General features: G+C 48.3%; 1 protein-coding gene across 1 annotated transcript in view; it reads right to left on the bottom strand.

Annotated features, from left to right (window-relative positions):
- The window catches only part of LOC309889539 (DDB1- and CUL4-associated factor 12-like), a 124,023-nt gene extending 103,766 nt beyond the window's left edge, over window positions 1-20,257 (bottom strand). The window contains exons 1-2 of the mRNA XM_082782389.1: window positions 20,070-20,257; window positions 10,492-10,746 (exon numbers count right to left, since the gene is read on the bottom strand). Coding sequence (XP_082638515.1) covers window positions 10,492-10,746; window positions 20,070-20,147 — 333 coding nt within the window. The 5' untranslated portion in view covers window positions 20,148-20,257. The remainder of the gene's footprint in view (window positions 1-10,491; window positions 10,747-20,069) is intronic.
- Between the last annotated feature and the right edge of the window lie 2,389 nt (window positions 20,258-22,646).

The following is a 22,646-nucleotide window of genomic DNA, read 5'->3' as shown; positions in this document are numbered from 1 at the left end:
CCGTAATTCTGCGCGCGAAGATCCGGACGAAGACGACAGGGTCGTTTGGATACCGTCTGGTTCGATCCCAGACGAAGACGCTTGTGGATACCGTCCGGTTGGACTCTGGACGAAGACGACTGATTCGTAAGATACCGTCCGGTTGGGTAAAGGCAATACTTAGTATTTCTTACCTTGGTCTGTGCACAGAGTTACCGGATCAATTCTTAAACCCGAAGTGCCTACCTTCTTCCCTTCCCCACTACTTAATGGATACTGCCTCTTTAATCAGTCTCAGGCCCTCTATCAGCTCTCTGCAGAACCACCACCGTTGATGCACAGGACCGCTGAAATCAGCAGGGCATGCCTTCCTGTTGCTGCGGCAGTGGGGCTCCCCAGTAGGTGACAGGATCCCGGAGGAGCCCCCAAATTGTGAGAAACACTCTGTAGCCGATAACTTAGGCTCAGGCGAGGATCTCAGTGAAGTTGCATTTTTATTCGCGATTGTAATGGCGGGCATCCCACAAGCAGGAGCGCACCTACTAGTCACATAGTACAGTTTATATACTTTGTTTCTCAACAACCGGGACCCTCCCGTTTCCCCATTGACTGGGTAGCCCAGGTTCACAACCTATCTGACGTTTCACAGATAATACATGGCTTTCAGTTACCAGCCTGTTATTTTTTACATTTCTTTTGACTTTTTTAATCTGCGAGGTGGTAATGTTTCTTCCCTTATCTGGCTTGACTTGATACCATGAATTTCACCTAATTTGCACTAGGGAGTCTGGTTGTCTGCATTTTACAAGGTTGTCTGTTAAGCTTTGTCATCACTGCAAGCATATCTCAATACCACATCCCTTCCCGCTAAACAATGTAACTCTAAACAATGTAACATCTCTAGAAAAAAAACACCTCTTTCTTACATGTTCACATACATCCAGGAAACATTTTTCTGTTGAATACCAATTTGGTACTTGTCTTTCTCCCCCTTCCCCCCCCATATATTGGGTATTCCCAAGTAGCAGTATGTCTGGTACTTCCTGTCCTGGTTTCAGTTAGGACAGAGTTAATTTTCTTCCTAGTAGCTGGTAGGGTGCTATGTTTTGGCTTAGGATGAGAAGAGTGCTGATAACACCCCGATGTTTTAATTGTTGCAGAGTAGTGCTTACACCAAGCTGAGGACGTTTCAGCTTCTTGCTCTGTCCTGCCAGCGGGCAGGCTATGGGTGCAGCAATAGTTGGGAGGGGACAGACCCAGAGCAGCTGACCAAACTGGCCAAAGGGGTATTCCATACCATCTGATGTCATGCTAAACAATATATAGGGGTGCCTAGCTGGGGGAGGAGGGCTGGACTGCTCAGGGTTAAGCTGGGCATCGGTCAGCGGGTGGCGAGCAATTGCATTGTGCATCACTTGTTTTGTACGCATTATTAGTAGTATTACTATTACCATTATGTTACAAATGAAGTCTCAATCTGAATCTAGTAATATTTATAAAAGGTATAAAAGGCAAGTAAACAGCGCTGGGTGTGCGGGGAGTCTATGCTCTACCAACACACACACACAAACATCAAACATTCCAAATATATAGAACACTGCTTTTACATACTAAACCCAAGTACGCCTATACATACGTACAATCAGGAAAGGTAACAAACAAGCCTTTAAATTCCATGACTTAAAAGTCTCCATCTTCCATTCCTTTTGAACAATGTCTTGCTTTAAGTTGTCAAGCAACTCGGTCTTTGGGCCTTATGTATCCCACTCTTCCCGAATCGAAGAAAATCCATCTCCTTTTCAAGGCCAATAGGGCCTGGGTCAAAAAGCACGTCCAGGTCACCAAGGGGTGTAACAGCGAAAGCCTTCGATGGCAGTAGCAGCAGAGGGGCCGATGGCATAGCAGAAGGATCGGTGGACAAGCCCACAGCTCCCTCACTGTCTGGAAAACCACACGTGTCTGACTGTGGTCCCACATGGCTCTTTAAGGCCTCAGAGACTGCTCGCCAGGTGCCGAGCAATCCCGCTGCAAGCTTGTCGTTTTTAGTTGCAGAGTCCCACACCTTGACCTCAATTTGGTCCCATATTTCAGGCTCATAAACTGTCTGATTGTTAATAAGGAGAATAAGCTGTAAGGTTACCAGGACAGTCTTTGTTCCTAATCCCCATAATGCACAACTGCTTACCAGCGAGGGGCAGTTGTGTGCGTGGGTTTGCTTCTCTCAGCTCGAGCTTCTTCCCAGCTCCAGTGCACCTGTTTCCAGCGACTTTCAGTATGAGCTTCTTTGAGCAGTTTGCTGAGTCTGGCCGAACCTATCTTCATGAGGCGATCAAAGTGCCTGTTCCCATCCTGGTCTCCATTCTGCTAGCCTGTTCCTTTTCATTCCTTCTTTCTGCTTCTTTATTGATGACATAACTTCATTATATCGTGTTGCCTTTTTTTTTTTTTTTATCTTGAGGGCAGGCTCCCCTCTTATACCCTTCTCTCCACAGCAGTTCTTTTCAAAACAACTTTTCATTGGTCAAACAACTTTGAATGTAACAACAACAGCAAACACCCAGAAACTTCCATGCCTTAACAGTTGGAGAACAAGCAACCTGAGACTGCATGGCATCTCCTTAATCACCCTTCTTTGTTCCCTCTAAACTCTTATATTCCTGATGACCTCTGTTGCGAAGCACGGACGAAAGCACGACAGACACCAGCAGAGTCAGATCATGCTTCACCATTTTATTGCCCGAATCGCCCAACTTTTATAGTGAATTTTACAGGGGTGGACAGTGTTTCACACAAGATTATTGGTCAAAAGCACTCAGACAAACCGTTAAGAAAATAACACCACCTGCAAGAAAAGAGCCCCCCTTTTGATTAGAAGTTAGGAAAACAACCCCCTTTGTGCTTAACAGCCACGTAGACCTAGTCCTTGAGGCCAGCTGCTGATAACAATATTATCTGAGTTCCTTAATTGGGTGATGTGGGAGTCATTGCAGTGGGAGCTTCTCACAGTTACTCTGGCAGCTTGGTTTGCTCAGCTACAGCAGGCCCTGAGATTTCTAAGGCCTACCCCTGGTTGCTTAAAGCAAGCTTAGATCGAACAATTATGCCAATTCCCAACAATTCCCCCGTTTTCTTTTTGTACAAGCAGTACTTGGTTTTACAGCAGATGTCAAATACATAACATAACACAACTATATAACTTAATCCTAATAACACTACAATTACTGTAAGCACTTAATGGTAACACAATTTGATAGTAAGTAACACAACTTAATAGTAACACACTTAAACCTAATCACTTGATGGTGATCAAAGGCTGTTCTTGACAGTCCTTGAGGTGTCACAGCCCATGTCATTGTCAGAATGATTATCAGGAATCTCTTCATGGTCGTCTTCAGCGTGTGCAGATTCTAAAACTGCTTCAGTCCACTTTGCAGTGATCCACTGGGTACCTGTTTCTGGCACCACTTCAAAATCCCTATAACTTTTTGCAAGTAACCCTTTAACCACATTTATCACAATACTACGTGTAATGATGATTGACACCACAATGAACAGAATCCTTAATCCCCCTTTGACTAATCCCAGTAACCATCTATGCATTGTTTCAAACAAATCAGTGAACCATTGATTGAAAGGATTGATACCATATTGACTCTTTCTCATGTGCTCTTTCAGGAAAGTAATGAATTTGTGAGTTGAAAAGGTCTAAACAGTACATTCCCTTAAATTTCTCCAAGTGGCTACTTCAAACAATGACTCCGTACTAGTGAAACTTGATTTTGCTCAACCGATCACAACTAGCCCTGCTAGTTGCTTAAAATTGACTCCCCGTTTTTCTAACAGCGCTGTAATAAATCCATTTCTTCTGATTTTTGCCGGCACCAATTTCCTATGCTTTTAGCCTGCCCTATGGTTATATCCCGGGATCCTGCACTGTGGCAACAATAACCTGTACTAAGGCTATATTCCGGAATCCTGCACTATGGCAACAATAACCTGCACTATGGTTATATTCCGGAATCCTGCACTATGGCAACAATAACCTGAACTATGGCTATATTCCGGAATCCTGCACTATGGCAATGATAACCTGTACTAGGGCCATATTCCGGAATCCTGCACTACGGCAATAACCTGCACTAAGGCAATAACCTGCACTGTGGCAAACCTGCACTAAGGCAATGACCTGCACTATGGCAAAAGCACGCTCTCATTCACACAGTACAATCACACATACAGAGCACAATCGCACACCCAGAGGCCTCTGGCACATCTCACTCTCAATCATACCACAAGAACATAATTTAGAATGATAAGCAAACAAACAAGTATTGTCTCTCATTGTGTTCCTCGTGAAATGACTTGCAACACTTTGTTTTAAAACCTTACCCTTACACAAATACTTTCAACACAAAATACCTGGACATTTAAGAATAACACATACAATTATTAACACTCCAGTTAGTATCCCTCCAGCAGCTGAAAACATACTGTTTGTCTGCAGCTTCAGGAGATCTTTGTCTGCTCCTGCGGTGAGCAGCTGAGAGTGGAGTCCCCTCCGAACAAAACGCTCAGGGTGCACCTAGGGGTGTCCACACCACAGCCGATCCCCACAGCCAAGCAGTTGTTACGTGCGGCTGCAGATGCCACTCCAGGCACTAAAATTGCCAATGCCGCTCTAGCTGCAACCCCACACAATTCAACATTATCATTGCAATCCGGTGCAAGCAATGCCCATTTATGTCTGGTGATCTCACGCAACTGTAACAAGCTAGGAGCAAATACAATGAGTTTATCTAAGTAACATGGACATCTGATAGCATTTGCAGGGATACCTTGCCAGGCCCTATCCCCACAAATCAGAAAAACATCAGGAGGTAAGGCCAAAGCTGTACAATTGTTCCAAACACTGTAGTTGTTACCCCTTGTCTCCGTGCCATAAACCCCTAAACCCTGCTTAGCAGTGTCATTGTAATCACAGGTGTTATTTGTATTTCTGTACCCGTATGGCCCTTTCCAGGTTCCTGTAGCAGGATCCATCTGATAGCCATGGCTACATTCACATTTGTAGCCACCTTTCAGGTTGATACAGATTTGACTACAGCTACCAGGGTTTTGGCATTCATCAATGTCTCCACAGTTTCTCTTGTCTACAAACTCAAACCCAGCTGGACAGTCACATTCATTTATGATGCATTCCTTCAGGGGCTCATCACCCCAGTCCTTGCAGTCTCTCTGCTGGTTACACACTTTATTGATATCTATGCATTCTCCACTTCTGCACTTGAATTTGCCAGGTCCAGAGCACTGAATAACATTGTTACAGTTTGCTTCATCAGTGCCATCCAGACAGTCTCTCACACCACTGCACTGCCTACTCCCATGGACACAGTTCCCATCTTCACATCTGAACTGGTCTGGCCTGCAGGTCTGAGAAAGGCAGTTAATTTCATCACTTCCATCCTTGCAATCAGGATCTCTGTCACAGTCTTTTTCACCATCACATTTCCAGGACACTGGGATACACTGGGTTGACTGAGGACCACAGCTGATTTCATTTACCCGGCATGCTCTCATATGACACAGCTCAGCACTTTCGTCAGACCCATCTTCACAGTCCAGATCCCCATCACACTGCCGTCTGTTTGGCGCACACTGACCACTGTTGCACACAAAGTCAGATTCAGCACACGTCTTCTTCACACAAGCACTCTCATCACTGCCATCTGAGCAGTCTTCACATTTTGCTCTAACACTGTCAGCAGCAGTGCACAGGCCGGCGAGGGCGAGCAGCAGGCAGAGTGCCCCGCAGCGCGGCAGCGCCCGCCACCGCCCCACACCTGTGTCACTTATACTACTCCTATTACCCGTGCTGTTAGTGTCAGTGGCATCCTCCTGGTACTGTTTCTGTCTTTGTCGCCCCTTACTCTCCCCCTTTTCTTTTTGCCACTGACCATTCACCACAAATGGATGAGACACATGATTACTAGTTAGGAAAGAGAGTGTAACGTCTGCAGGCAGTGCCGGCTGCAACCTTAGAAGCTGTTTGTGAAAGAGCCTGCCGGTGGTCATTTGGCAGTGTAATCTGCGTCTCTGCACTCCTGCCCCGCAATAGAGCTAATTCGTCATTAGTAATCTGTAGAATGTGGCAACCCCACGGAATGTTATCCAGAAACATAGTTATAACACCGATCTGGGGACGAATAGTCTTTTTTGCATTGCAAGATAAACCTCTTATAAAAGGAATGCTAGAGAGAAGCAGCACAGCCGCTGCTGCCGCTGCCTCCATGGTTACGTCAGACAGGCTGCAGGGTCCTGATGTCCGTCCCTCTGCTCTGTGCCGACTCGCCACACGGTGAGAGTCGACTACCGTTGTCCACTGACGCCTCTGGTCTCCCGTAGCAACTCCATCTCGGATGTCCCGCGTCGCACCGCGATTATTTCAATGTCCCGCGTTTTCCGCGGCTCCTTTTCCCGCGTCCCTGCGCGGTTCCGTTTCCCGCGCTTCCCCGCGGATCTTTTCCCACGCTTCCCACGGTTTCCTTTCCCCGTGTCTTACCGTGAGTCCTTTGTACAGTGTTTGCGGCTCGGTGTCTGGTCGTTGCAGCGCCGGTCCGATGTCCGCTCCGATGTCCACTCCGATGTCCCGCGCCGCTCCGATGTCTCAGTCTCGGCGCTGTGATGTCGCGGCGCCGCTGGTCCCCGGCGGCACTGGTCCCGGCGCCGCGCCGATGTCCCGGCGCCCGGCGCCGCTGGTCCCAACGCCGCTGGTCTCCTGCTCTACCTGCGTTCGGATGTGCCGGCGCCGCTGGTGTCCCGCTGCGCTGCGATGTTCGCCCCGACGCCACTGCGATGTCCGTGCTCGGCTGCGATGTCTGCTCCGGTGCTGCGATGTCCTGCTCCGGTGCGATGTCCTGTTCAGGCCCTGTTCAGGTCTCCCGCTGCGATGTCCTGTTCAGGTCCAGTTCAGGTCTCAGCCTGTTCGGGCGCCATTTGTTGCGAAGCACGGACGAAAGCACGACAGACACCAGCAGAGTCAGATCATGCTTCACCATTTTATTGCCCGAATCGCCCAACTTTTATAGTGAATTTTACAGGGGTGGACAGTGTTTCACACAAGATTATTGGTCAAAAGCACTCAGACAAACCGTTAAGAAAATAACACCACCTGCAAGAAAAGAGCCCCCCTTTTGATTAGAAGTTAGGAAAACAACCCCCTTTGTGCTTAACGGCCACGTAGACCTAGTCCTTGAGGCCAGCTGCTGATAACAATATTATCTGAGTTCCTTAATTGGGTGATGTGGGAGTCATTGCAGTGGGAGCTTCTCACAGTTACTCTGGCAGCTTGGTTTGCTCAGCTACAGCAGGCCCTGAGATTTCTAAGGCCTACCCCTGGTTGCTTAAAGCAAGCTTAGATCGAACAATTATGCCAATTCCCAATAGACCTCATCGTTAAGAGTCTAATGTTATCTCAACCACGGGGCTTGCCCACCCCCATGTTTTCGGATAGAAAGTTGCCCAAAATAATGAAACAAGCTATAACACTCATTAAAAGTGAACTACTGACTGAGAGCTCCATATTCTCTTCAACGTTTATGATGACCAGTACTGTGAGGTGACTAAAAAAGCAAAGCTCCTCCTCTTATGACAAGAGCATATTTTTGTTTTGTTATTAAAAACAGTGAATGTAATAATTATTGTATAATAAGTTTGTTAATCTAACCAGTGGGGAAGCTTGTGGGGGCTGTGACAACCCTGTATAGCTGGAAAGTCTCCAGCTGCCCATCCTGATAAGAACACGTATAGTGCTTGCTCAGCAAGATCGCAAACCCGCAACGCAGAGGAAGACTACGGCCTTCATCCTCACGACCACCAAGAGCTCCGAGATGACCCCCTAGCAACAGTACGTGCAACCGCAGGACATACCAGGATATGCCACGTACACCCAGAACAACCAAGCTATAAAAAAGGGGACTCTGGTGGGGGTGAGGTGCGTGTCTTGGTGGAGCAGAGACTCCCGGCGCACCCAGCGCTGTTTGCTTACCTCTATTCCTTTAATAAATTGTAAACTTTGATTGTAACCCTATTTGGGACTCAGTCATTTATAACAGTGAATACCTCTGGCACAGCATAGCCAAAGGCAATTTATAAATGAACTGCTCAAAGTTCCCCATGCCACGCTTAAGCTTTGATTAAAACAACTGCTTTGGTTTATGTTTTTCTGTTGCATTACATGCAACACCAGTGCAGCTCCATTAAAGTTAGACAAGTTGTTTTAGATTCACTCCCAGCTTAAATGCCACAGCTTCACTGCAGGAGATTAGGCAAAAGAATTCATCTTTATTAGGTTGCTTACTCAGGAGATGAGAGAGAAACTCTTGTACTTGAAGTGTTGTTTAATGCTCTACTTAAACATGAGCGCAAAGCAAGTGAGCTAGAGCTACTACACTATTCCTATTTAATATATTTTTCACCATGAAGTTGATTTTTGCCATCAGTACATTTTGCCTAACAAAAGGCAACATCCATCTGTAACATAAGCCTAGCTGCAGAAGCACATACCTCCCTGCAGCATTTGCAGAGCTAACGACAACGTGCTTGAATCCCTCTTCAGTTCCGTGATTATTTGGTCACCAACAATTTCTGCAAGGTTGCGTTCACAACACACTTGCCCATTTATCTTTGCTGCAGCTGCTGTGGAACTAAGCAAGTTACAGAACACAGCAAAAGTGTTGTGGTGCTACAAAGCCTGCAATGATCTCGTTAGGGCAAACGAGATTTTGAGAGCTGGTGTTTCAGCAGGTGTTTGTCCCCTGGAAGCTGTTCCATGAAGGGTGCTGGCTGCTGACCAGCTGAGGTGACGACCACATGTGGAGAAAGAAGGCAGAGAGATTCTACTTCGGGCTTATTCCTGTTATAAGGTGTGTTGGGTCTGTCTGAGCTGGAGTCACCTTTTCCCTGCAGCAGCCCACACAGTGCTGTACTCTGCACTCGTAGCTGGAACAGCACTGATATCACTCCAGTGTTGTGTCTATTGCTGCATAGTGCTGGCACAGCATCAGGACTCCTTTCAAGCCCCCAAGAGCCAGCAGGCTGGGGGTGGGCAAGTGATGGGGAGGGGACATTGCTGGGGCAGCTGACCTAAACCAACCAAAGGGATATTCCATAACACCTGATGTCACACTCAGCAATAAAAGGGGGGGCTCTCGTGGGGGACGGGGCTGTTCCTCCTGAACAACCACTACGCGTTTGAGGCCCTGCTTCCCAGGACGTGGCCGAACACCGCTCGCTGATGGGAAGTAGAGAATAATTTTTCCTCTCTCTGTGCTTCTGCGCGGACTGATTGCTTCTTTTGTCTCTGTTTTTTCCTCCCATTCCCTTTCCCTTTAATTAAACCTTTCTTATCTCAAACCTCGAGTTCTCTGTGTTGTATTTTCTCCCCCTTCCTCTTTGAGGAGAGGGGGAGTGAGAGAGCGGTTGTGGTGGAGCTCGGCTGCCCACCTGAGTAAAACCACCACATAAGGCTGTTTATACAACTAGGCCTTGCTTTTTAGTGCTGCTGCACAAAACACTCCTGCTGTGCAACTATAAATAATTATAGAACATCCAAAACAAAACAAAAAAAAAATCTCTGTCCCTTGCAAGTCAGACCACAGAGTGCAGCTTCTGCTCAGAAGTCATGAAAGCAAAGAGACAATCCCATCAACTCATACGCTTTGAGGATTATAAGATGCTGGATCTATACATTTCTTAAACACTTGATTCATTTCAGCAGAACTAACCAACCTGCAGAGAATAAATTCTGGATTCCACACTAATTTAATCAGAAATAAATACGTGAAATTGCAGCCTTAGCCAATGAGGCCAGACCACTAACTCCAGGAGAAAAGATTTACCGGTTTGTATGATCTCCAGTTATTAATCACGAGACACCATTTTTATATTCCCCTATAACTTCTCAAATCCAAAAATCAGTTTCAGAGCCTGCCATTTCAGCATTCGTTAAAACATATAAAACTATGTGAACAAGGTAAGTTACCTAAACATCAGGACAGAACAACACGTAAAACCAAAATAGAGGATGATGAATAAGAAAAAAACATCTTATGAGCAAATTCTGTCCGACATTATATTTATCATTTAGAAATCATAGGGACAGTCACTAACTCCCTGTTTGCATGGCAAGAGGAAAGATTCAACCCCCCGTTGCACTCCATCCCCCAAAAAAGTCAATTGCCCTGTGCAGATTAGAGAGATGCTGAGCACAGGCACAAGCCTTACGGTCTGGTTCACAGCCATACATGTACATGTATGTGCAGAACCATGCTTTCAGATGAGAATGGGCCACAGATAAATAATACGTTAATTCAAAATTCACCATGTATCATTTTAACTCTGCTCATAATTACTTCCTAACATTTTCCTTGTCAGCCCACATGCTTGGACTATAGACAAATGGAAGAAGAGAAAGTAACAAGCAAGGGAAAGAGGAGCAAGTGAGGTGGCACTTACTGTGTTGCATTTTGTCCCGCACACCACTTGTCGGTGGTTCAGCCACTGGGAAGCAAACACTTTATTAAGGGTTCCAAGGTGAAACTCTCTCTCCTTCAGAACACTGGGAAGCTGCTGGGCTGCATATTCATGCAACAAGCGGTGATAGCTGGACTCATTCTGCATCCACACCTCTCTACCTTTCAGGTAGTACACCAAGGACCGCTTCACCAGGGGGAGCCTTTTCCTTTTGTGAACAGAGTGATCCCACCCATACTGTGAAAAATAAACGTGGAAGTTAGAGGAACTTAAAGCAGCACCCTTCACAGAGTCACAGAATCGTAGGGGTTGGAAGGGTCCTGTCCTGGTTTCAGTTAGAACAGAATTAATTTTCTTCCTAGTAGCTGGTGGAATGCTGTGTTTTGGCTTAGGATGAGAAGAGTGCTGATAACACCCCGATGTTTTAATTGTTGCAGAGCAGTGCTTACACCAAGCCAAGGACATCTCAGCCTTTTGCTCTGTCCTGCCAACAGGCAGGCTGGGGGTGCAGTAAGAGCTGGGAGGGGACAGACCCAGGACAGGTGACCCAAACTAGCCAAAGGGGTATTCCATACCATCTGACGTCATGCTAAACAATATATAGGGGTGGTTAGCTGGGGGGAGGGGGCCAGACTGCTCGGGGTTAAGCTGGGCATCGGTCAGCGGGTGGTGAGCAATTGCATTGTGCATCACTTGTTTGTACATATTATTATTACTTTCCTATTATCACCATTGTAACATTATTGTTATTATTGTTATTATTATTTTCCTGTCTTATTAAACTGTCTTTATCTCAACTCACAGGCTTCACTTTCCATTTCTCTCCCCCGTCCCAGAGAGGGAGGGGGGAGGGTGAGCGAACGGCTGCGTGGTGTTTAGCTGCCAGCCGGGTTAAACCACGACAGTCTTTTTGGCGCTCAACGTGGGGCTCGAAAGGTTGAGATAACGGCAGATCTGACCACAGTGTGTTAAACTAAAATTGGTGTAAGTATTAGACCTGCTTAATAGTCACTTGTCATAATGCTGATCACTTTAATCTCAACTCTGCTGCGCCTGTTTTCCAAATTGAGTATTATAGTACATTATTTTCCGTACTTGCTCTCTGTCATGTTGTTTATCCTCTCCGGGCCCTGGTTTCAGATCATTATGGTACTGAGTGTTGTAGCAATGGCTTATGAGACGATGAGATATCTGGTCATGACTCTAACTTGGTATTTGTACTCAGTAACATCGTCGACTCTGTATTTTGGAAACTGTATCTTGGAAACTATTAGCAATTATACCTATTGTTTTTTCCCATTAGGGAGTCAATCTGTGGAGGGGAAAGGGGAAGATATTTTTTCTTACTCGATTACTCTCCCTTTCTCCTTCACCACCCCTGTATCCTCCTGGATCACTATGCCTTCCTCCTTCACCTCCCTCTTATCCTCCGAGTTTATTACAATAGCTCTCCAAGATATTGAATATCCTTGGGATACTCAGACCAGCATAGTCCTGTTGTTCTGCCTCCTGAATGCGCTTCAGGTTCTGCTTAAAATTAAACAACTACTTAGGAAGCTCATCCGGAGATCTGCCCGGAGGCAGTATAGTTGTGGGTGGCAGGGAGTATGGGAGGATATGGGCAGGCATCTAGAGCAGTTGGCACCCCCAGTGTTTTGGAAATTCACCCCTGAACAACTGCAAAATCCTCAAAAACTGGCAGAATGCTTGAGAAAAAGGTGTCATGATTCTGGCAGTTCCAAAGTGACACAAATCATTGTAACATGCTGGGGCCTGGCTCATGCCTATCGAGCTACCATTGATACTGCTATCAACTTAGTGACAGACCCTGCGGCTATTCCAACCCCTGTGGCAGACCCTGTAACAAGGTCAGAGAAACGAGCTGTAGCAGTGCAAGTTGACCCTGCAGAGGGTATTCCAACCTCTGTGGCAGACCCTGTAACAAGGTCAGAGAAACGAGCAGTAGCAGTGCAAGCTGCCCCTGTAGAGAAGGTGAAAAAATGGTATAGAGATTCAGGTCGTTTAGAACGCAGAGAGTCTTCTGCCAAATCTAGGTATAGAGACAACGGAGACGACGACGACGCTGGGCCATCAAGGGTTCAGGAGGAGGAAGATGAGGATGCCGAAAAATCAACAGTAACTACCCGAAGCCTAAACGAGCGTGAGTTACGAGATGTGCAAAAAGATTTTGGTCGCTGTATAGGTGAGCAGCTTGTCACCTGGCTGCTCCGATGCTGGGACTCTGGAGCCAATTGTGTGGAATTAGACGGCAGGGAAGCCAAGCGACTGGGATCCCTTGCTAGAGACGCTGGCATTGACAAAGCAATTGCAAATGGAGCACAATCTCACAGCCTCTGGAGGCGTCTCCTCTCAGCTGTGAGGGAAAGGTATCCCTTCAAGGAAGAACTTTTATGTCTACCAGGCAAGTGGACCACTATGGAGAAGGGAATCCAGTACCTGAGGGAATTAGCCGTACGGGAAGTGATTTATGAGGATCCAGACCTCAGACAAACATCCAAAGATCCAGATGAAGTCAGGTGTACACGACCCATGTGGCGGAAGTTTGTACGGAGTGCACCATCATCATATGCCAGCTCATTGGCAATAATGGCCTGGAAAGAGGATGAGGAACCCACAGTGGATGAAGCGGCTAAACAACTCCGGCAGTACGAAGAAAGTCTCTCTTCTTCCTTACAGGCCTGCGTCTCAGCTGTGGAGAAACTTTCTGAAAAGGTTCACCAACTTGAAGAGAATCTATCATCCTCCCCACCTGAACCAACCAGTGTCCACCGACCAAAAGAGAACACTTGGGGGAAACTTTCTGAAAAGGTTCACCAACTTGAAGAGAGATTATTCTCCTCTGCACCTGTACAAAGCAGTGTCTCAGCTATCAGGGGTAGGCGTTCATCCACACAAGGAAGACGATATGGTGGGTACTCACCCCGTGCCACCCTGTGGTTTTACTTACGAGACCATGGAGAGGACATGAGAAAATGGGATGGAAAATCTACTGCGACCCTAGAGGCACGGGTACGTGAGTTGCAAAAGAAAACAATCAAGAAAAAGGGATTCTCTGAAAAGTTTGCTGCTCCAACTTCCAGCAGACAGTCCTTCAAACACAGAAATGAAGAAGATTCTGACCAGGATTAGAGGGGCCCTGCCTCCAGCCAGGGGGAGGAAAGGGACAATCGAGTTTATTGGACTGTGTGGATTCGATGGCCTGGCACGTCAGATGCACAGAAGTATAAGGCTTTAGTAGACACCGGTGCACAATGTACTATAATGCCATCGAGATATAAAGGACCAGAGCCCATCTATATTTGTGGAGTGACAGGGGGATCTCAGCAGTTGACTGTATTGGAGGCTGAAGTGAGTCTGACTGGGAATGAGTGGGAAAAGCACCGCATTGTGACTGGCCCGGATGCTCCATGTATCCTTGGCATAGACTATCTTAGAAGAGGATATTGCAAGGACCCAAAAGGGTTCCGGTGGGCTTTTGGTATAGCTGCCTTAGAGACAGAAGGCATTAAACAATTATCTACCTTGCCTGGTCTCTCAGAGGACCCCTCTGTTGTGGGGTTGCTGAGGGTCGAAGAACAGCAAGTGCCAATCGCTACCACAACTGTGCACCGGCGGCAATATCGCACTAACCGAGACTCCCTGATTCCCATCCATAAGCTAATTCGTCAATTGGAGAGCCAAGGAGTGATCAGCAAGACTCATTCACCTTTCAATAGTCCCATATGGCCAGTGCGAAAGTCTAATGGCGAGTGGAGACTAACAGTGGACTATCGTGGCCTGAACGAAGTGACGCCACCACTGAGTGCTGCAGTGCCGGACATGCTGGAACTTCAGTACGAACTTGAATCGAAGGCAGCCAAGTGGTACGCCACAACTGATATCGCTAATGCATTTTTCTCCATCCCTCTAGCAGCAGAGTGCAGGCCACAATTTGCCTTCACTTGGAGGGGAGTCCAATATACTTGGAATCGGCTGCCCCAGGGGTGGAAACACAGCCCTACCATTTGCCATGGGCTGATCCAGTCTGCGCTAGAGCAGGGGGAAGCTCCTGAACACCTGCAGTACATCGATGACATTATTGTGTGGGGTAACACAGCAGAGGAAGTTTTTGAGAAAGGGAAGAAAATAGTCCAAATCCTTCTGAAAGCCGGTTTTGCCATAAAACAAAATAAAGTCAAAGGACCTGCACGAGAGATCCAGTTTTTAGGAATAAAATGGCAAGATGGACGTCATCAAATCCCAATGGATGTGATCAACAAAATAACAGCTATGTCTCCACCAACTAACAAAAAAGAAACACAGACTTTCCTAGGTGTTGTGGGGTTTTGGAGAATGCACATCCCAAATTACAGTCTGATTGTAAACCCGCTCTACCAAGTAACCCGTAAGAAGAATGAGTTTGAATGGGGCCCTGAACAACGACAAGCCTTTGAACAAATCAAGCAGGAAATAGTCCATGCAGTAGCCCTTGGGCCAGTTCGAACAGGACCAGATGTAAAGAATGTGCTCTACACTGCAGCCGGGGAGAACGGCCCCACCTGGAGCCTCTGGCAGAAAGAACCTGGGGAAACTCGAGGTCGGCCCCTGGGGTTTTGGAGTCGGGGATACAGAGGATCTGAGGCCCGCTATACTCCAACTGAAAAGGAGATATTGGCAGCATATGAAGGATTTTGATCTGCTTCGGAGGTGGTCGGTACTGAAGCGCAGCTCCTCCTAGCACCCCGATTGCCGGTACTAGGCTGGATGTTCAAGGGAAGGGTCTCTTCTACGCATCATGCAACTGATGCTACGTGGAGCAAGTGGGTTGCATTGATCACTCAGCGGGCTCGAATAGGAAACCCCAGTCGCCCAGGAATCTTGGAAGTGATTATGGACTGGCCAGAAGGCAAATACTTTGGGATATCATCAGAGGAGGAGGTGGGTCGTGCTGAAGAAGCCCCACTGTACAACCAGTTACCAGAGAATGAAAAGAAATATGCCCTGTTCACTGATGGGTCCTGTCGTATTGTGGGGAAGCATCGGAGATGGAAGGCTGCTGTATGGAGTCCTATGCGACGAGTTGCAGAAGCTGCTGAGGGAGAAGGTGAATCGAGTCAGTTTGCAGAAGTGAAGGCCATTCAGCTGGCTTTAGACATTGCTGAACGAGAAAAATGGCCAGTTCTCTATCTCTACACCGATTCATGGATGGTAGCAAATGCCCTGTGGGGATGGTTACAGCAATGGAAGCAAAACAACTGGCAGCGTAGGGGCAAAGCCATCTGGGCTGCTGCTTTGTGGCAAGACATTGCTGCTCGGGTGGAGAACCTGGAAGAGGAAAGTACGTCACGTAGATGCTCATGTGCCCAAGAATCGGGCTACTGAAGAACATCAAAACAACCAGCAGGTGGATCAGGCTGCTAAGATTGAAGTAGCTCAGGTGGACCTGGATTGGCAGCATAAAGGTGAATTATTTATAGCCCGATGGGCCCATGACACCTCAGGCCATCAAGGTAGAGATGCAACATACAGATGGGCTCGTGATCGAGGGGTGGACCTGACCATGGACGCTATAGCACAGGTTATTTATGACTGTGAAACATGTGCTGCAATCAAGCAAGCCAAACGGTCAAAGCCTCTTTGGTATGGAGGACGATGGCTGAAATATAAATATGGAGAAGCCTGACAGATTGATTACATCACGCTCTCTTAAACTCGCAATGGCAAGCGCCACATACTTACAATGGTGGAAGCAACCACCGGATGGCTGGAAACATATCCTGTGCCTCATGCCACCGCCCGGAACACTATCCTGGGCCTTGAAAAGCAAGTCCTATGGCGACATGGTACCCCAGAAAGAATAGAGTCAGACAATGGAACTCATTTCCGAAACAACCTTATAGACACTTGGGCCAAAGGGCATGGTATTGAGTGGGTGTATCACATCCCCTATCATGCACCAGCCTCCGGGAAAGATGAACGATACAGTGGACTGTTAAAGACTACATTGAAAGCAATGGGTGCTGGGACATTCAAAAATTGGGATACGCATTTGGCAAAGGCCACCTGGTTAGTCAATACTAGGGGATCTGCCAACCGAGCTGGACCTGCCCAATCAAACCTGTTACGTACTGTAGATGGGGATAAAGTTCCTGTAGTGCATGTAAGAAATATGCTGGGTAAAACAGTCTGGGCTACTCCTGCCTCAGGAAAAGGCAAACCTATTCGTGGAATTGTTTTCGCTCAGGGACCTGGATACACTTGGTGGGTGATGCAAAAGAACGGAGAGGTCCGGTGTGTACCTCAAGGAGATTTAATACTGGGTGAGAATAGCCCATGAACTGAATTGTACCATGTTAATTACTATATAATACTGTATGTTATCACTACTATGACTACTGTAGGTGACTAATTAGAATGTATGGAAAAGAGTGTAACCTGAGCATGACATAAACGGTATGGAATAAGGGGTGGATAGATGTCCTGATTTCAGTTAGAACAGAATTAATTTTCTTCCTAGTAGCTGGTGGAATGCTGTGTTTTGGCTTAGGATGAGAAGAGTGCTGATAACACCCCGATGTTTTAATTGTTGCAGAGCAGTGCTTATACCAAGCCAAGGACATCTCAGCCTTTCGCTCTGTCCTGCCAACAGGCAGGCTGGGGGTGCAGTAAGAGCTGGGAGGGGACAGACCCAGGACAGGTGACCCAAACTAGCCAAAGGGGTATTCCATACCATCTGACGTCATGCTAAACAATATATAGGGGTGGCTAGCCGGGGGAGGGGGCCGGACTGCTCGGGGTTAGGCTGGGCATCGGTCAGCGGGTGGTGAGCAATTGCATTGTGCATCACTTGTTTGTACATATTATTATTACTTTCCTATTATCACCATTGTATCATCATTATTGTTATTATTATTATTATTATTTTGTTATTATTTTCCTGTCTTATTAAACTGTCTTTATCTCAACTCACGGGCTTCACTTTCCATTTCTCTCCCCCGTCCCAGAGAGGGAGCGGGGAGGGTGAGCTAACGGCTGCGTGGTGTTTAGCTGCCGGCCGGGTTAAACCACGACAGGTCCTCAAAATCATCAAGTCCAATCCCTCTGCCAAAGCAGGTTCCTTAGAGCAGGCTGCCCAAGTAGGCATCCAGACGGGCCTTGAATATCTCCAGAGAAGGAGACTCCACAACCTCCCTGGGCAGCCTGTTCCAGTGCTCCATCACCCTCACTGTGAAGAAGGTCTCTCGCATGTTGATGCGGAACTTCCTGTGCTCTATCTTGTGACCATTACTCCTTGTCCTGGCCCCACAAACCACTGAGAAGAGGTTGGCCAAATCCCTCTGTCTCCCACACCTCAGGTATTTATACACATTGATGAGATCCCCTCTCAGTCTTCTTTTCTCCAGGCTGAACAGACCCAGGTCTCTCAGCCTTTCCTCATAAGGAAGATGCTCCAGGCCCCGTATCATCTTTGTGGCCCTCCGCTGGACTCTTTCCACGAGATCCCTGTCTTTCTTGTACCGGGGAGCCCAGAACTGGACACAGTACCCCAGGTGAGGCCTGCCCAGGGCAGAGTAGAGGGGGAGGATCACCTCCCTTGACCTGCTGGCCACACTCCCTTTTAATGCACGACAGGATGCCATTGGCCTTCTTGGCCATGAGGGCACACTGCTGGCTCATGGTCAACCTGTCGTCCACCAGGACCCCCAGGTCCTTCTCCTCAGAGCTCCTCTCCAGCAGGTCGTCCCCCAGCCTGTACTGATAGATGCGGTTGTTCCTTCCCAGGTGCAGGACTCTACACTTGCTCTTGTTAAACCTCATTTGGTTTCTTCCTGACCAAATTGGTTTCTTCCTGACTCCAGCTGGTCCAGGTCTCATTGAATGGCAGCACAGCCTTCTGGCGTGTCAGCCACCCCTCCCAGCTTTGTGTCATCGGCGTACTTGCTGAGGGCGGACACTATTCCCTCATCAAGGTTGTTGATGAAGATGTTGAACAAGACCGGACCCAGCACCGACCCCTGGGGAACACCGCTAGTCACAGGCCTCCAGCCGGACTCTGTGCCGCCGATCACCACCCTCTGAGCTCAGCCAGTTCTCAACCCACCTCACTGTTCACTCCTCTATCCCATACTTTCTCAGCTTTGCTAGCAGGATGTCGTGGGAGACAGTATCAAAAGCCTTGCTAAAGTCAAGGTAGATGACATCCACTGCTCTCCCCCCATCTACCCAGCTGGTGATGCCATCATAGAAGACAACGAGGTTGGTTGAGCACAACTTCCCCTTGGTGAATCCATGCTGACTACTCCTCATAACCTTCTTCTCTTCCAATTGCTTGGAGATGGCATCCAGAACAAGCTGTTCCAACACCTTTCCAGGGACAGAGGTGAGACTGACTGGCCTGTAGTTTCCCGGATCCTCCTTCTTGCCCTTCTGGAAGACCGGAGTGACATTGGCTATCCTCCAGTCTTCAGGCACCTCTCCTGTTCTCCAGGACCTTTCAAAGATGATAGAGAGCGATTCGGCAATCACCTCTCCCAACTCCCTCAGCACACGTGGATGCATCCCATCGGGACCCATGGATTTGTGTGCTTTGAGCCCACTCAGACGCTCCCGAACCACTCCCTTGTCAACAAGGGGGGAGATCTCCACTTCCCAGACTCTTTCTCCTTCCTCCAGGGTCGAGGAGTCCCGGGGGGGGGGGGGGGGGTCCTTGAAACAAAGACTGAGGCAAAGAAAGCACTCAGTATCTCCGCTTTCTCAATGTCTCCCATTACCAGGACACTCCCCTCGTTCAGCAAGGGACCCACATCATCCCTAGTCTTCCTTCTACCGTTTACATACTTAAAAGATAATAAGAAGGGTTTCTTTTATCTCTTTTGCAAACCTCATCTCTAGGTGGGCTTTAGCCTTCCTCACCCACAAGCTCTCCACTTGTGCTTCACCCTCCCCCAGGTGGAGCTGGGTACACTCTAATTGCTCCCTCACATAAAGGGCAACCCCACCTCCTCACTACCCTTGTAAATTCAGAATGCTGAAATTGAGGTGGCTACCCTAGTGAATACCATAGCAGATTAGCTTGGATTTGCCAGTCTCCAAAAGTTTATAGAAATAACAAATGTTTGCTACAGAAGCAACACCACAGCGATACCCCCATCACTCCACAGGGGTTTACTGATGTCGTTGCTTACGGATACAGGAGAAAAGAAGGGGGGGAAAACAACAGTTTAAACAGGCGAAGACCGCCCCCCCCCCCAGCCTCAGCCACACCGTTTTGGGGTCACAGCTAAGAGAGGGGGCTGGAGACGGACCAGGGGGGCCGTGGGTCTCCTGCAGCCAGCCTTGGGGTCGGCCCAGTGTATGGCTGCAGAGCTGGGGGCGGCGGGCACGGTGGTTACATGTCGAGCAGCGGCACCCAACGGGATCGGGGCGGGGGGGCAGAACCTCATGACGTCTCCCCCAACAGGGCACCCTCACACCACGGCCCCCCCCTCAGGGCCCCTCCGGCCACCTCCCCAATCCCAGTGTCCCTCTCCTCTCACACCGCCCACCCCCCCAAAGCCTACCTGTTCCCCATGGAGCCCCCCGGGCCCCGCGGCAGTCGCCGCCGCTTTTCGCTTCCTGCTAACTGTTTTCCGGGCCATAGTAGAATGAGGGGGAGGAAGAGAAGCTGAGAACCCGGCCCGAGCCCCACATGGAGCAGGTGGTCTCCAGGGCTAGGGGCATAAGCGTGAGGGAGCCGGGTCGGGCCGCGCCTTACGACATTGCCTCAACGTCTTTGCGACAGCCGCGATGCCGCTTGACGGCAGCTCCTCGGTTTCCTAGCACTACCCTCCCTCCCTCCCTCCCTGCCCCCGCCCGTTGGGGGTTGCTAGGCAACTCGCGCCGTCAGGGCGGAGCGGCGCAACCCCGCGGTGGCTGAGGGGAGGCGGCCCGAAGAACCCATCATCGGGCCCGGATCTCTCTCGGTGCCAGTCCGCAGGGCCTCTGCCGCTGCTGAGGGGCCACAGGTGCACCGACAGAGTGTTCCCAGCTGGAAGGGACCCAAGGGTCACCCAGTCTGGCTCCTCACAGGACCACCCAAACCCTATGTCTAGGAGCCTTTTCCAAGCGCTCCATGACCTCCACCAGGCTCGGTGATATTGACATGCAGAAAACGGACTCCACAATCAGTAAGATTGTAAAGTAGGTATGTTTATTCAGCGCTGGGCAGCACGGGGGGTAGTCCCACCAAAGTCGTGTGCACCCCAACGCGGCAACTTGCCATGGTTATATGCAGTAAAGAGTTACATATGCATGAAGTTTCCCAATATGCGTATACATATGCATGGCCTATCCTGGCTTCATATTAAAATTAGCTCCAAGAAGTCATTTCCATAAACTCCTCTCATCTTGCATAGCGCTTGCATAGTGTCTCCTGGTGGTGGTCTCTGGGGGTCGTGGGGATGAAGGCTGATAACTCTTCTTCATCACCACTAGTTGACCCCCTGCCTTTGTGCAGGCTCAGCTGCTCTTGGCTCTTGTCCAAACCACAGGGTCGGTCTCAGCCTGTTCTTGAGACAGGATCTCTGTTTTTATCGGTAACCATCCTTTGTGAGAGGCCCCAAGACTCCTTGTTTCAGTTGATTTGCACAGTAGTAAGCAAAGACATTAAGCAGCATCTGTTTTTAATACAATAATCTAGGTATTCATTAGTCAGCATTCTGTCTACTAGGATTCTCTTAACTCCCTCTCTCACCATGACCGCTTCCCCGTGGAGCGTGTCCCAGTGCCCAGCCACCTTCTCAGTTGTGGGAACAAAAATGTTGTTTTTTTTGCACCAGAATTGGTAACATAAGCACAGGAAGTACCAGACATGCTGCTTCTTGGGAATGCCCAATGTATGGGGGGCGGGAGGGGGAAGAAAGACAAGTACTAAATAAATATTCAACAGAAAAGCATTTACTGGGTGCAGGTGACTGTGTAAGAAAGAGCTGAGCAACTAGATGACACCAGCAAAATGGATTGGGAAAACAGAATAGCATTAGATATTGTGAGAAACACTCTATAGCCAATAACTTGGCTCAGGTGAGGATCTCAGTGAAGTAGTAATTTATTCACGATTGCAATGGCAGGCATCCCACAAGCATGAGCACACCTACTAGTTCCTAAACTAGCAGGTTCAAGTTCTACAAGTAGGTTCAAGTAGGTTCATTCAAAAATCAAGGATGTAAATATGGACATTACCATCCCCTTCCATTTACCAAACCAAGATTCCAACCATCCGGTAGTGGAAGTGTCTGTTCCTGAGTTTTCTGCCAATTCACTGGCAAGGGTGGTAAGCCCTTGCAATGCTCTAGTTACTGTGCCATCCGGGCAGTATTGTTGGGTATAAAAGTGCAACAGTGGTTGCTCAGTATCACACACACACCTCTAAACTTGAGTACGCCTATACATATGTACAATCAGAAAAGGTCCTTTAAGTCTATTACTATCAATGTCCATGCTATTCCTATCAATGTCCATGACTGGGGGAGCATAGCTGGAGTTGGTAATCCTGGCTGAAGTGCTCCCATATCTTCCATGACTTATAACAGTCTCCATTTTCTTGATTACAAACACTGGAGTATTCCAGGGCTAGTCGTGGGAACAATATGTCTCGCTTTAAGTTTTCAAGCAACTCGGCATTTGGGCCTCATGCATCCCACTCTTCCCGGATCGAAGGGAAACATATCCATCTCCTTTTCAAGGCCAATAGGGCCTGGGTCAAAAGGCACGTCCAGGTCACCAGGGGGCGTAACAGCAAAAGCCTTCGATGGCTGTAGCAGCAGAGGGGCCGATGGCGTAGCAGTCGGATCAGTAAAGGAGCCCGCAGCTCCCTCACTGTCTGGGAAAACACAAGTGTCTGACTGTGGTCCCACATGGCTCTTTAAGGCCTCAGAGACTGCTCGCCAGGTGCCGAGCAATCCCACTGCAACCTTGTCATTTTTAGTTGCAGAGTCCCACACCTTGACCTCAAATTGGTCCCATATTTCAGGATCATAAACTGTCTGATTGTTAATAAGGAGAATAAGCTGTAAGGTTACCAGGACAGTCTTTGTTCCTAAGGACGTGTGATTCCCCATAACGCACAACTGCTTACCAGCAAGGTGCAGTTGTGTGCG

The sequence above is a fragment of the Aythya marila genome (assembly GCF_965140915.1).
Source record: "Aythya marila genome assembly, chromosome: W".
NCBI classification, from domain to species: Eukaryota; Metazoa; Chordata; class Aves; order Anseriformes; family Anatidae; genus Aythya; species Aythya marila.
The sequence above is the reverse complement of the archived record's forward strand: the minus strand, read 5'-3'. Positions and strand labels throughout refer to the sequence as shown.